Source organism: Perna viridis, chromosome 3 (genome assembly GCF_037379345.1).
Source record: "Perna viridis isolate PV_CMFRI_1.1 ecotype Kerala chromosome 3, ASM3737934v1, whole genome shotgun sequence".
Lineage (NCBI taxonomy): Eukaryota > Metazoa > Mollusca > Bivalvia > Mytilida > Mytilidae > Perna > Perna viridis.
In genome coordinates, this window is record NC_142447.1 from 17,185,977 (window position 1) to 17,202,294 (window position 16,318).

Here is a 16,318-nt window from a genome sequence, read left to right on the forward strand (position 1 = left end):
GTTAAAAGAAGCAGCTTTTGTGTTAAAGTTTCCATTATTTTTAACTTGTCAATTTCAACTACTGTTTTCCCAACTGAATGGAAGAAAGCAAGTGTAACACCTCTTTATTAATAATAATAGCCCCTGTAAAGTGAAAAATTACAGACAATTTCATTATTATATATTCTTTCTAAATGCTTTGAAAGATGTGTCTATAAACACGTTCACAATATCCTGTTGGAAAACAAGATAATCACTCCAAGTCAGTCTGGGTTTACAAAGGGTGATTCAGCTATAAATCAATTAGTTAATTTTTCGAATGATCTTGGTCGAGCTCTTCATAGTGGTAAAGAAAAAAGAGTCGTATTTTGTGATATAAATATAGTATTCGACCGAGTTTGGCATACTGGACACTTACTTAAACTGGAAAAATACGAAATTACGGGAACGCTGCTACATTGGTTTAAACATTAGTCGTCATGGAGGGTTTAAAGGGTTGTCTTGTATGAAAGTAACTCAGGTTGGACACCAATTAAAGTAGCTGTTCCGCGAGGTTCCATTTTGGGACCTTCATTGTTTATACTATTTATCAACGATATAGTATCTGACATTGGTGCATCGATCAAGCTCTTCGCAGATGACACTAGTTTATACGTTATTGTAGATACTCCTGAAAATGATGCAGGGATCTTGAAGTGTTATCTAGAAAAAAAATACACCGTTGGTTTTGTCAGTGGCTAGTAAAATTCAATCCACTGAATCAATGATAGTCTTACGTAAGTCAGTAAAGTCATTACACCCACCTTTAATAATGAATGACCAGGACCTTCAGGAAGGTGAATCCTATGAACATCTTGGTGTCATTTTTTCAAATAATGGTTCTTGGCATGACCACATTGATTACATAGTAAAAAAGGCTTATCATAGGACTAATATTATACGACAGATGCGTTTCATTCTTGACAGAATCACCTTAGAGAAAATGTATTTTTCATTTTTTTCGGCCAATTTTAGAATACGGGGATGTTATTTGGGACATTTCGACAATGCCTTAATTAACAAGCTGTTAATATTCAGATAAAAGCTATGCGAATTGTGACAGGAGGGACCAAATTAACGTCTATCAATAAACTTTATGAGGAAACGGGATGGGAAAAACTTTTGGACAGAAGGGAAAACATAGACTAATATTATTATATAAGATTATCAACAAGGAAACTCCAGAGTATTTGCAATCGTTAATTCCAAACTCGGTTGATTGATTCCTTGCATGGACATTATACTAGACAACCACGAAATATTTTAGAAATTCGCACGAGAACTAATTTCTATTCTGAATACTTTCTGCCAACAACAGTTAAACTGTGGAACAAACTTCCTCAGAATACCAGGAGTTCTAGTTCCACTAACATTGTTTAGAAATATGATTCATGTACCTGTGGTCATGTCGAATCAACTTCCCATTTTTTGCTCTTTTGTCCCAAAGATACTTTATTACGAATGAAATCATATTTCCTATGGCACTTCTTGTACCTATTACTGTTTTTTTGTGTATTGTTGTATGGCTCAAATATTCTAAATGCTGAACAAAATGTAGAAGTTTTTTCTTAAGTTCAGAAGTTTATTATCAAAAGTAAAAGGTTTAGGTTTTATGTTTAAACTAACTTACAGTTCAGAAAAAGTTGATAAAGAAAGAAAACCTTTTATTAAATGTACGATTTACGCAAGCGTTTTTCTAAAGCAAAGTTATAAATTGCCGATATATGTTTTTTTATGATCGTTAAAAATGTCATATATATTATCTTTTGAATAGGAGAAATATGATCCATGGAATCATTGATAGAACAACCATGAAACCTTTCCATTTTTTATCTATGATAATTATTAGCTTGACGGTAGAACGTTTTACAATTTATAAACACTCAGAAAAACTTGTACATCATATTTAAATGTCTCAATCCTCCTAAAATTAAACATGTCAAAGCGAAAGTAGATTTCCGGAAGTTTACTCACGGACAGTGTCAATCAAAGCAGCCTTTTGATTTCGAGAAGCTGTAAGTATATTTTAGATTGAATATATTTACGATAAGTAGGAAGACTTTCTGTACACTATTGTAATCACCATTAAAATGGTATACGTACAAAAATCTACTTCTCTGTTGACATAAAGAAACTATTTAAAAAAGACTAGTCTTTTATATTGACTAATAAGACAGCTACATGTTGTGTAGATGTATGTGCGACATATAATATTTTTTTTCTTTATCGCAACAAAAAACAATGCATCATAAACATGTGAATCTAAGTATATGGTAATAGTGATATCTGGAAATATATGCAACCTATATACACAATGTAGACAACAGAAGTACATTCAAATGCATAATATTTTACGATAAAGAAACAAAACTGTACACAAAAAACTAAAGCGCTGGCAATGTATGTGAACTCCAAGCGCCCCGAAAAAAATAGCAAAACAAGACAAAGATAAAAAGAAAGAAAGACGGTGTCATAGGGTTATCGAAAAAGTAGGCATATCTAGTTCGCCCAGCTAAAGAGTTAATCCAATTTATAAGGTTAACTGTCTATATTTCATACTTTACATGTGAATGTATTCTACCATATAGCATCCTCCCAAGTCAGGGTTTTGAGTCCAACTTCGCTCCCTCCAAACCCTGACATCACTCATTCATATTTAGCGGGTATCGTCCAGCCAATTCCGATTAGTTGCTTCTCCGGGTGTGAAGCACCAATGAAAATTGATTTGACATAAAATGTCTGTGGAAAGGTAAACAATGATACGAGTAACTGATAGTTGTAAGATGTCACAAATGATTCAATATGACCAAAAAAATGATAACTGTAGATTCTGTTTAGAGTCTTGAGCGAAAAAAATGACGTTATGTGTATGTAGCCATTTTGTAAGTTATATCGAAGAGTTTCTATTACGATTGATTTGATTGTATTTTGGATCCGGGTTAAATTTAGGTAACTCACTAAATGGCGCTGGACGATACCCGCTAAATATGAAAGAGTGATGTCAGGGTTTTGGGGGCACGAGGGTGGACTCATATCATAGATACTGCCTGATTTTCACATGGTAAGCATCTTAATGACAAGAAAACAGTTTGACCTCGGGCAGCTTTCAGTTAATTTTCAGGGATTTTATTAGGGAAGTGTATGTTTGACGATATAAAATTATAGTTGAGCGATAATTCGGTTGTTTATTTCAATTTTTTTTGCACCTTTAACTTTAAATGCAAAATTTGCTCACAAAATGAACAAACTCAATTTTCTAAAAATGAGACAAATTTTAACAAAGTGATTACCTGGAATTGTTGATTTTTTCATGTGGTCGTCCACATACATTACTCATAAGTTGAGCATATTTTTACATGTTAGGGTGAGGAAACTTTGTATGAAAGAGACAAACTTTGCTTGATTGATTTACTTAATTAATTTTCGACATTACAACATTCAGAATAATTATTTTAGATATAATGTAGTAATTCGTATCCCAAAGAATCATCAATTCATATTTTTTGTAATTTTTGCATTTAAGTTGTTTTGTGGACATTCCGCCTTTATACCGAAACCGCATTAGCCTCAATTTCAACCGAGTCAAATCGGTCATTATCTTCCTTGTCCAACGCCAAATACCCCATGCTAGATTTCCATTGCCCCATACCCCATTAAATTCCTCTCCTGCAGATACTATATTTCGTTTCGTATCTTTATTACTTGTTTGTTTTGTTTGTCGTTGCTTTATCTTTATTTAAAAATAATTACACATTACTGTATATTAGATATTTCAGACAACCAAGACACATGGAAGGAGAGAATAAGCAAAGATATGGAAAACGACATGGCGAGTCTTCTGAAAAGTCAGTGCAGAAAAGTGGTGGCGAAAAAGACGACGAATCTGCCTTGCATGACTTTTGTGATTCTTTTGATTCTGAGATTTGTTCAGGCAAGAGAGTAGTCGAGGAAGTGAAAAACGAGAATTGTTCAAGTAAGGCGGTTATGTTGAAAAGTAACGATTTTGGTTTTGGAAAACGCGAATACATATTTGAAAAATGGTCATATGAACTTGGAAAAAGCAAGGCAAAAGTCTTAAAACGGAATGATACATTACCTGAAGATATTAAATCAACGACAACGTCTACAAAATCTCAATTACAAAGGCGTAGAAGAATTAAAAGCAAAACAATACGTCAGTTCAATCATGTGTCAGTTGACCCCACAAAACAAACTGGAACTTATGTGTGCAATGGACGTGTTTATTGTTTTGAACACAAGGAAACAGCTCAGTATTGGTGTACAAATTGCAGAACATCTCGGTGTGAGAAATGTGTTAATATTATGCATAGCAGAACTTGTATTAATCATAAACTTACAACACTACAAACTCACATGGTGAATACAAAGGTAGAAAATACTGAGTTATTTAAGTTATGCAACATACGCTAAAGATCAGAATTATTTTATTAAATTTATCATATCTTGAAAATGCATTTCTTTTTTGTTACTGTGAGTCGATGCTGTTGTTCCCGGTTTGTTTGTTGAATAACTATTCTCGTTTGAAAGAATAATCAAGGCAACAAAGATTCTATTGGAAATGTAATGCAGGGACACAGACAAGACAGGAAAACAGATATACAAAACAAAGAACATAAAAATAACGAAAATAATTAATACATGTACATACAAAGTAACAAAAACGTCCTTGCCTTTTAGTGACGACTTCAATCTTGTAGCAACATAACTCTGTTCAAGAAGCCTAATTGTAAGAAGTCAAGTGCGATACAAAAAGTCTGCGAAGTTACGACAAGCTCTGGCATAACGTATGAGTTGTGATATGAACACGCCATACGCAGGTGCTAAAGAACGTTGCCGCAGTTGAAAGGAAGGTTGACAATACGGAATGAAAAGTCATGGCGTTTGTCAATAGTTTTCCTTTACCAGCAATCTCTTAGTGTAGTGACACATCTTTATTTCTTCCTTTCTGTACATTTTATTTTTTCTAGGCAATGCAGCAAAAATGTATCGACGAGAAAAGCGCAAAATGTTTACAGACTGTTGATCTTTTATTAAAGTACATCCACCGTGACCAGAAAAAGATTGAGGTTTGTTGTATTATACCGTATGAAGGATGTAATGCCAAAATAGTATATGAACAATTTTGCCGATTTTCCCGCTCATTTTGTCAGAGGTCAAAGTGTTCACTACGTATTTAACGTTTGAATATTTTGGAGGCTTTGTATTTTTAAGACATACTACTAAGGGCAATCAAGAGGCCATAGATTTGATTGGTAACAACTAAACAGGGAAAATAAACACACTGAAGAAAGTACAAGAAATAACCAATACATTACCCCAAAGAAACAAAAGAGCGATCCTCCAAAACTGGGAGTATAGACCATGCGCCCGGTAATATAAGCGTCCTTTGCTTGAATTTTCTAGACGTAACCAGCGAGATGCTCATAAAATGTCTCGTCCAGGGTTGTCGATGCAGAAAAAGAGACACGACAAAAAGTATCGGTTCTCATGGTACAGATAGATACACCATAACGGTCCATGATTTCACAATGACGGCCATGAAACATTTGTAGTGATGAATTTGATCTTGTAGCAACAAAACACTGTTAAAAAGCCTAATTGAAAAAAATCTAGCACAAAAGTATGCAAAAAGTAGCATCTTGTGAAAATTATTGGTATACGGTATATCAGAATCCGTTTCGCGTCAAACAATAATCAAGCATATAACTGATAAATACTTATCGAATATAAATTTTTGTTTTCCACCAACTAGCTTGAAAATGATTTAAAGAGAAGCCCAGGTATACGTACCGTATGAATCCATACTTATATTGTATTAAAAAAGACATCTATTCTTGACCTAAACTTTATTATTTTTTTCTCTTAATCTACAATAGGGTGCCCAGAGAAATCTACCGACATCTACGGACATGTTAAAAGTTTACGTTTAAAATTTAAGCAGTATTGTTTTAAGTACCAGTTCATATAAAATTCAGACTCTGCCTATAATCAGGTGATTCGTGGCGTAGAAAATCCACCAAAATGATGTTTTTTCGGTCAATATATGATATATTTTATATGTTTCTGAAAAAAAATAAATAAAAAGTAATTGGATGGGTTCCTGACATGCATAAATCATCTTCTGACTGATTTTATATAAAGACTGATACTTAATGTTAACTTCTGATGTGTTCAGTGCACTTTAAACGAGTTTAATTGTATATAAACAATGATAAAGTCCAATGTGAGCATCATTTACGAATGGCAGCATAAATCAGAAAAAATGAAATAAAATAAAATAAAAACAAATCGATATATATAAAGTAATATGCAATACAACGTGACGTTTTCAGTAACTACCACTTCAAATACTGTTTGATGAACAAACATATGGCTATTGAATTGAGTTTTCGGCGTGTGGAAATACTTAAGCTTAGATTTCGGACAGCAAGAATTTGTTTTATTATCAGATAAACCTTATTTATATGCCTACGAGGCTCTTATTTTCAAAGATGTTGGCAAATTTGTTGTAACCTGGAATCAGACGTTATACCTATATGCAGACATAGCATTCAATCTGGGCTTTGTTCTAGCCGAATAATTGATTGAAGTCTAAAATATTATACTGCTTCTACTATGGTTGTTTTTTTAGAACATTTTCGCTTAAAAACAATATAATTACGTTTCGTGCACAAAAACATCTTTATTTCCAGCTTCAGGCGTTATTCCAGAAAGAGCGAATCAGACAGGAATTTGTTTCCTTTTATCAGTTATTGGCAGACGAAGAACAGCTAATCACACGCGATTTAAATAAGGTTTGACATTAAAAAGAAACTTAATAACGATTTATCAGCCTACTAACTATCTACTTTATCTGCCCATTAATTTGGATTACCAATATTGTTAGGATCTAGGAGTGTGTAGTTAAGATCTGGGATATCTTCCACGAGTGTGAGAAATTCCGCCTTTTCACGGATGGAGCGTAGCTGAACGAGGAAAAGACATGGAGTTTCTCACACGAGTGGAATAATGTTGAAAAATGGAGCAAATTAATGCGCCCATATTAGTTAAAATAAATACTATAAAATAAAATCTTAAGTAAAATCTGTTATTGTAAAATTGCTAAGAATAATAAAATAGAGACGCAATGGTGTAGTTCAATGGAAGAAAGATTTGGAAGATTTTTGTTTCTTAAATATGTTACCACAATGCATTATTTTTTTAGCTTTCTTCTGATTGGTTGACCATTCCATCGAAGACAGGGTCAAGTGCCGCTGTCTTCACCGGAAATCGATCAAATACGAAAGAAATAATATAGCTTCATGGCATGTTTACAGTACAGTGAAAGTTGTCAAAACTGCACCCGAAATAACCCGAAAACCGGTCTAAACCAAACACCTTTGAAAACTTTTTACATCAATATAATTGTCCTTAAAACCTTGATACACCGAACATCTGTCTAAACCGAACCAAAACATTTTAATGATATATTATATTACATGTACTTGAAAACAATGACATTTAACCGTATTAAGTGCAGACATACGTTTTTGGTGTGCGAATCAGACTTTTATTAGTTGACCTTATCATGTTGTTGGTCTCAAAGCCTTCGAAGTACGTACGAATATTTTAATATGTACGTTTAGTATTTGTCAGATGGTCAAAGGTATACAAGCTTATGCACTGTGCTACAAACAATCGAACACACTGTGCATGCTACTAATTATTAATATTAAAGTGTACGGGGACAAAACATAGACGAAAGAAAATTTGTTTATTTATCGATATTTTTTAATTAAAAAGTAAATCGTATCGACCATGTTTTTTTTATTTCAACGATTTGAATAGCTATTTAGTTTAAACTTTGCATTTGTAAACTCTTCAATTATTCAACTAAAAATATGTGTGTCGTGAAATTACAGTGAACATGTGTACATTGTAAGTTTACAAATGTATTTTTTTTTCAAATTTTGCACATGCATGTGTAGATTGTTTAAAAAAACGATTTTAATCATTAAAAGCAAACATTTTTGCAAACATTTCGTGAAATATTTGATAATTCATAGACTACGCACCAGGCTACAAAAATACACTATACACACGGCAATTTTACCATTTGTCCATGATCGTACATTTCAGCTTTTAAGCTTACTTTTTTATATATTCAGTGTTAAACATTAAGATTTAACTCCTGAATGATCTGATTCTATAAATATCAAACTTGATGGTTTTCATATGATAATGAAAAATTCAAATCGTATGGATTTCAGAATCTTGAAAAGTACAACTCTGTTAACCAATGTATAGAAGAAGAGTGTGGGAAATTAATAGCAGTTGAGGCTGAATTAATGTGTAAATCTCTTGAGAGTCTAGAACTGGAAGATCCATATGGAACGAGTGTTGAGGTAATGAAAGTAATAAATAAATCGGCCAATCATTCGTATTGATAAAAAACGTATCATAAATATTATCAACAGATTTAAGACGGAATTAAAAAAACTGTTTATGATTAAATGACATAGAACATGAAATAAACCATGAAAAATGAGTATCGAAATGGTACTTAATTTCAAGCGCACGAGATATAAAAATGAGGTTTGCATAATTGATGAGTTGCAATTATTACAAGGTCATTTACAACGGTCTTTGCTGACGTGTGACAAAGTAGTTACATTGTAGGATCATTATTTGGGAATATCAATATTGACTTATAAAAGAACGAATAATGCTAAAATATTTTGCAGTCTGTAATCAGGTGTTTAGAATATCAGATATAAGTTCTGTTTCGTAATAGAGATACGAAACGTAAACGTATGTCATTTTCACGCTGACCAATTATTTTTTAAATGTAGATTTTAAAGAGAAACTTGTCTAAAGCGGACCTCTTTTGAACTTTAAAATCCATTACATTTATCAATATAAAAAACAATAGACACTGATGTAAAGGGATTTCAGTATTAAGTGTTAAAAAAGTTTTTAGATCAATCGGGGTTCATTTTAGAAGTATTTCTTGTATAAGGTGTCTGTGTTGTAAAATAAACAAATGCTGTCATCGGTTGCTTCCTATTTTATTAAAAAGGCTCACCCAAAACAAACCAGTAGGCGTTTCACTAACTTCAATTTAATTTTTTCCTTGCTTAGTTAAATTCATACCTCAAATGAATGCAAAAAGATTTTTTCCTTTTTTTTATCATATTTCGTTAAATGCAATCACTGGATTCCATATATAAGACTAAAAAAGAATAGAAAAACGAGTACAACTTGAATTTAAGACATAAAAATCCAGAAACTGCCAATGGTAAAGTTGATTATTGGTGCAAGAACAAAAAGCATCGAACAAACAATGTATTTTTTTAAGTCAACATAAGCAATACTTTCTGGTTGTTATAGCTCTCTTTGCGCACAGATCTGTATTTAGGGGGGAATCATACTCTCATCTCACTTTTTATCAATTAAATCAAGGACGATAACTCCTGCAAAGTGCCAATTTCTAATTCCGATTCTATAAAAAAAAGAAATTAAAGTGCTTTTTTTGTGTGTTTCGATATATATAAATTTCACCCCTGTCTAATTTTGATAGACTACTACTTAAGTATACTTCGTAAAAAGAAAAAAAATACAAAAACAAAAACAAACAAAACCAAACAAAAAAAACCCAAAAAAACCCAAAAAACAAACTAAAACAAAAAACAATATACACTTAATTTTCTGTATTCAGCGAATGTTTGTTTTACAGGATGTTACATGCCTCATTAAGAGAGAGTAAGTAAGAACATTATTCAGGCTTGTTTAGATATGGACATTTTCGTTTCCTTCTTATGAAGACACGAAACTTGTGTCGATTCATAGATATGACTACATGCACATACTTCATATATCAAATGTTAGTACTATTAAAAACAGTATCTTAAACCACTTTCACTGGCTTTTCTTATTGAGTATGTTAAATGTTTAAAATGATTTGGTTTAAACGGTATTAATACAAATATTTATCTATTTGTATTCTATATGGAGTATGGAATATGGGGATTTGGTATAGACAGGAAATGGGTTTTGCATTTGAAGAATACTGGTATCGGTTTAAAAGTATATCATTTATATTTCTGTCTAATATATTTAATTTTGTTAAATGTTTGATATTTAATGTTTGATAAACAAAAGTAATATCAAGGTTAACTAAACATATTATAATAAAAAAAATTAATTCAGTAATTCATGGTAAATATGGACTTTCAAACAAGGTATTAAAATTTTTCTTTGATGAAAGTGCATGATTTAAGTGAGAAACGTTTTATCATACTGTCATTCTAGAGTGAGCTGTATTAGAATTAAGCAAATCTTACTGATATGTTTAATACTACAGATGGAATAGCCTTAGTCGAAGAGTTAAAGAATTACCAGGATTATTGCAGACATGTCCAGACATAGTCGGTAGCAATATTTCATTTACCAACATGAAGAAAATGGTCAAACAAAGACTACAGGAAGGTACGCATGTACTGTTTTATTGTTTTCAGTTACATATTCTAATGTAAATGTATTCTTAAATATGATGAATAATTGTTAAGGATGTTTTTGTAGAAGCCATTACATATACACACAAAATGCTTACATAAGAATGACGTACAAGAAATATACTCACTGTTTTACTTTGTATATTAACAAATTGAAATTAAAACTTGCCCTTTTTCGAATGATGTTCCAATGTCTCAATATATGTTGTATTCTTCTTTTAGTTTGCGAACCAGTGAAAGTAGTTCCAATTGCTTTTACAGTCTATCTAGATGGGGATTTGATATTTCTACCAATCAAACTATCAGACCTGTTTGCTTGTTCAAATAATGGTCATATTGACGATGTATCTTGCTTATTGTTTGAAGTTAAGATTTACTCGTACCGACAGCTTTTGCAGAAACTAATACTAAAATACGATGACTATATATGTAATTTACTTGACAAGTTGCATCTGACTATAGGGAAGCGTTATCGAGTTCATGCAAAAGTCGTGTCTTCTTTCAACCAATTGGAACAATGGAAAACCCCCTGTTGTAATGTTTTAATTGTAACAGGTAGGTATTCTACTAATTAAAAAAAATGTATATTTCATGTTTGATATTTAATCGATGGGTAAATACGTTGACTAGAGAAAATGTCCAATTAAACGCGCTTTGTGTCTAAAATATGCGACGGTTTAACGCAGAAGAAACTTTAAAACAATAAAAATCAATTATTTTAATATTTACATTTTTTTTTACAATGTTTTTATTGTATTTCCTCCTTATCATAGCTGCGTGATTGGGTACACATTTTCTGTTGTGGAAATTGCAATGAACAGCGGTTAATAAAGTAGTCCGGTATTTGTGGGCTTGGCCCAAATAACTTAGTTCGATAATATCTATCGTCCACTCAGGACAATTTATAATGAGATAAGTATATTTTGATGATATACACAGTAAATGTAATTAATTTAAAATGTAATTATTTTAATGTGTAAGACAAACGAACGAGATTACAATGCCTCTTTATAAAATACTAAAATAAAAATAAAAATAAAAATAAAACAAAACAAAATACAATAAACCAAACAAAATAAAACAACTAAGACACACTTTTACGAGTGTGCCAAAAATGTAATGTATTTATTACAAGTAAGATCGTTAAAAATTGCTACTATTAGTTTGATAGACTCAGTTCCATTTTATAGATCTATCAAATTACAAATGCATGGTGCTAACTGGTTAATCGCACAGGGTAAAACTTTACACTAAACCACAGAATCAAGCGTACATAAATGTTCTTTTATATATTACACATACATACATAAATAGATAAGATACCTGAAAACATGGTTTTATTTAAAAATGAAATTAATAGTCTTTTAATGTTCACATAGAATTTCTGTGATAATGGCTTCACAATGTGGCATCCAAGCATATTTTAATTTGTCACACGGAACAAGTGAAAACGTTTATGTGTATATGTTTTAAGCTTGGAAACATTTATAATAAAACTTTACGATATCAAATTATCAAAGCGACGCTAAATAAAATGCAGAAAATATACAAAAGTAATCTGCTTTAGCCTTTAAGTGGTTGATGATTTAGGCATGGTTCTGCCTCAAAACCAGGCAGGGGGTGATGCATCATATCTTAAGATAATCAATCAAACTGCATAAATACATTGTTATATCATGAAAAACACTTCCAATGTACATTTTCTTGAATTTGCTACTTATCATGAAATATTTTTACTGGTTATAGTGTCAACATTCTGGCGCGAAGTTTTCCTGTATTTTTTTTTGTAGTAGAACATTGCCAAAATCAAAGTGATACTATCTCCGTTGGAAAACTTTCATTTGCACTTTGATTTTTAATACAGTTTTCTATGAAGCCTACTGAAGGTTTTCCAGTACTTTTTCTATAGTGGAACATAACCAAATTTTAAGTTTTAATAACTTAAATGGACTACTTTTATTAGCACTCATATTTCCTAATACAGTTTCTATAAGCCTAGAAAATGATTTGTAATTAAAAATATTTGGGATTAAGAAAGGCATGAATCACTCAGAGTAACACGAGTTTTAACATCATAGACATGCTTGTTGAGTTTTTACAGCTCACACGATCAGCACCGGGATACAACTTCTTGTTCTCTAAACCATAAATCTGCGTAACTAATGATTGTAATAATAAATGAAAAATAGACCTACCAATGATGAGTTTATTTAGTCATCTTTTTAAGTTTAAACAGGGATATAGGATTACTTAGGAATTTGAAACAAACAAACAAACAAACAAACAAAAACAAAAACAAAACCAAACAAACAAACAAACAAATAAAAAAAGTATAGCACTGTTTTATTTTGATATACCGTTAAAGCCTTCATATCGCAATGTCTCAAAGTGTATTGCTTTGACATGGCAAATTTTAACTTCGATGTTTAAAGTTTGGTATCTTCAATTTTACGTCATATCATTTGTAGGCTATCGATCAAAAGACACTCGGCCATCATATTTGGATGTTAACTACATAAATAACATAAGACAAAACTTCGGAATCAGATGTAAATCAGTATATCATGTACCATTTATGAGCAGCCATGAAAGCGACATGTAGGTTTTAAATGTATATATTACACATTTATCAGCTCCCGTTTCCTGTACGAATAAAAATAAGTCCAATGTAGTTTATTTTCCAGGAATAAATATATTTAAGTTTATGAAATTCATAAAAATTATCAAAAGTTCATTTTTGGTGATTTCACAATAAGATCTACTTAATAATTTACTATGCCAGTCGCTACTTAAATGTAATTTTCATTGTACTTGAATTGCAAATACTTCTCAATGGTCAATAATCGATCCTGCAGATGGAAAATTGTCAATATTTTTATGATACATACATATATAGATATTTTTTTTAATTTAAACACCTTAAATTTTATTTAACGTTCAAAAGACTTTAGCCTGGCTCACTTGAATTACCACTTTTTTCAGATTCTGTAAATTGGTTAATTCTAAAATGTGGTTGTTTACTTCTGTCAGCGGTTGTAAAGGTAGTTGCTTATATAGTTTTGTAAGGATATTGCCGTTACCTTCGCGAAATATTTATTACTAGTTGACAAGATAATAGAATATTTCTGATCGCAATTGGCTATTTTAAAACAACATAATAAGATGAGGAATACATAATGCGAAATATAATCAGAAAACATAAAAAAAACTCGATACTAATAAACCAGACTTTCTCTCGAAATGTGTATTAAAGTTCAACAAGCTGAATTGCTATTATATTTCTAGACGTGTTAGATTTATCAGAAATATGCTATCGCAATGCTTTTGCTTAATGCTTTTTTTATAATGCTCTGACGTTTTAGGAGATGTGAAATGAGGCTCGCTACATAAAATTGCTAGGAACCAAAGAAAAATAAATTATCTACATTACGAAAACTAATTTCCGCTAGATCAGTCTATTCGAACATCTTAAGTGTGACTATAGCCGTCGGCTCTTTTCCTTGACATTTATTTGCAGCATAATGATTTTGGTTGAACAAATCTCATCATATTTTAGTTCAAGTTAGAGCTCTTCAGATAAAATGTTTATTATTATATTTTAGGATTTTTCGACATCAGTCCAGAAGAAATGAAATTACTTGCATATTCTGTAAACAGACAAATTTACGTAAGTATGCTCACTAGCATAGTGTTCAAAATACTAATTTGGCTCCAAGAAATCTTCTCATGCATTATCCATCCATCATAAATGTTGACATCTGGCCTCTGTACGTCTTCTTTCATTTTCACCTTTATTTCATTTTTAGTATATAGGGGCAACTCTTTCGCTGTTCCTGTGTATATTGTTTCGGGGCCAGCTGCAGTCTGCCCTGTGGTATTAAGATTTCCTCGTCGTTCATTGAAGACCAACAGGTGGGGTGACATTTTCATCCCGGTGTGGTTTTTGTCTCTTTGACATATATACCATACCTATTCTCGTTATATATAGTCGCACTTTGTATAGAACATGGGGTTACAATTATACAGTTTGTTTGACTTACTAAGGCAAATCTTTCCGAAGTTGAAGTTGGTTTTTGCTTTCTATTGCGAAATCATCGTTTTTGAGTACTTCATATATACAGTTCTTCTGAATCTTATACTTTCTAAGAATTTAGTTCTTTTGCAGCTAATTTGAGGTTACTCCATAAAACAAGTGTACAGCAAACCGACATATTACTTTTTTTAAGGTTTGGTACATGCATTTCTGTACGTAATGGCATTCGTATGCAATTACATTTGATTATATTGGTTTTAAAACTAATAAAATGCATTCACGAATATTTGATATTGCTAATTATCAAACAGATGAATACTTTCAAAATAGACTAACCCATGTGAGTATGTGTACGTACTTTTATTTTCTTTTACAGGATGTTATTGATGCTCAGCTTAAGCGTGATTTTCTACAGTTGTGTAATCACGCTGAATATACACACGAAAACTTCTTATTTGATAAAGAATAAGATTAAATGATATATAATAAGTGAGGAATTTTCATGACTGTGGTTGTAAGGATCATAGAGAATGACTAGTATATTGAATATTTTGAACTTTTGTAATTGAAGCTTGTTTCCATAAATATTTTTTGTTTAACTGAACTATTTGCAATAATAAAAAATGTGTAATCATATATAAGTGCAATATACAATTTTACTTCCACCATGTATTACAACGGTGATCTAAGAATCTAACGAAATACGTAGGAATAAATAAAAAAAACAAATAAACATTCAGCTTCGGAAAATAGATCAACCATTTGTCTTATGGTAACAGATCTATTTTGCAATTAGCATTACTTCATGCGTTCGTGTGGCACATACATATCGCAAAACGTAACCGTGTCCTCATTATATAGGTGCATAACAGCAAGCTCTACGATTATTTCATACACTATTTAATTTTCCTTAAGGTCCCCCAATATACTAACGCAAAACAAGTCATGTTCCGGGAGGAAATTCATCATTTCCTTCAATAAAATGAATAAAATTATATACATGTAGATTAAGATTATTTATTTCTCATTCATTGAAAAAAGACAACATTTCCCTATTATGAAACAAAGCAGATTTTCAAACAAATAAATTGATTTCACTTGCTACCTTTAGTATTCTAACGAGTCTTTCAAAGACAGTACAAGTATGGTAAAGCTCATGGTGCTCGCTGATATAGGCAATATGTACTTCATATTATCAATATAATGTTATACAAATAATCATTATATAAATATGATTGCCTTTAAAGATAACGACTTTTCGATTATATACTGTTTCTATGAAGCTATATATTTTTAGAATGCAGAATGGATTTTGATAATATTGTTATCTAATCTTATAAATTGTCCCAGACCGATATAAATAATAACAAACTATTGAATTTATTAAGCTAGAAATTACTAAATAATGTTTAGTTAATGAACTACAAGACCCCAACCATTTAGAAAAATCCTAATATTTCATATGTATTTAGGCTACTTGAATAATTTCAGTGATTCATATTAGTAAAGTAGTAGACATTGAAAGCAAATTTCTACTTTTCGGCACATTAAAAAGATGACAATGTGCAGTTATCATAAGAAGATATCACTTATCTTTTATTCACAATTGTCAAGTTTCCTGGAGTTTCATAGTTCAGGCAATATCTCATGTCAATATTAATTCAGTTTTTTATACGGTTTAAATTCACCAAACGGTCGTTTGATTAATACACATGATTGCAAAAGTAGATAGTTAAAACTGTTTAAAAATACG

General features: G+C 31.3%; 1 protein-coding gene across 1 annotated transcript; it reads left to right on the forward strand.

Moving 5' to 3' along the window:
- The first annotated feature begins 1,925 nt into the window (after positions 1-1,925).
- On the forward strand, positions 1,926-15,273 carry LOC148621236 (uncharacterized). The gene is made up of 12 exons (XM_088575382.1): positions 1,926-2,033; positions 3,786-4,407; positions 5,007-5,105; positions 6,732-6,833; positions 8,289-8,423; positions 9,755-9,780; positions 10,382-10,506; positions 10,755-11,087; positions 13,001-13,130; positions 13,515-13,573; positions 14,135-14,199; positions 14,942-15,273. Exons 2-12 carry the CDS (start codon positions 3,808-3,810, stop codon positions 15,032-15,034), a joined length of 1,767 nt encoding a protein of 588 aa, XP_088431508.1. The 5' UTR covers positions 1,926-2,033; positions 3,786-3,807; the 3' UTR covers positions 15,035-15,273.
- The last annotated feature ends 1,045 nt before the right edge of the window (positions 15,274-16,318 follow it).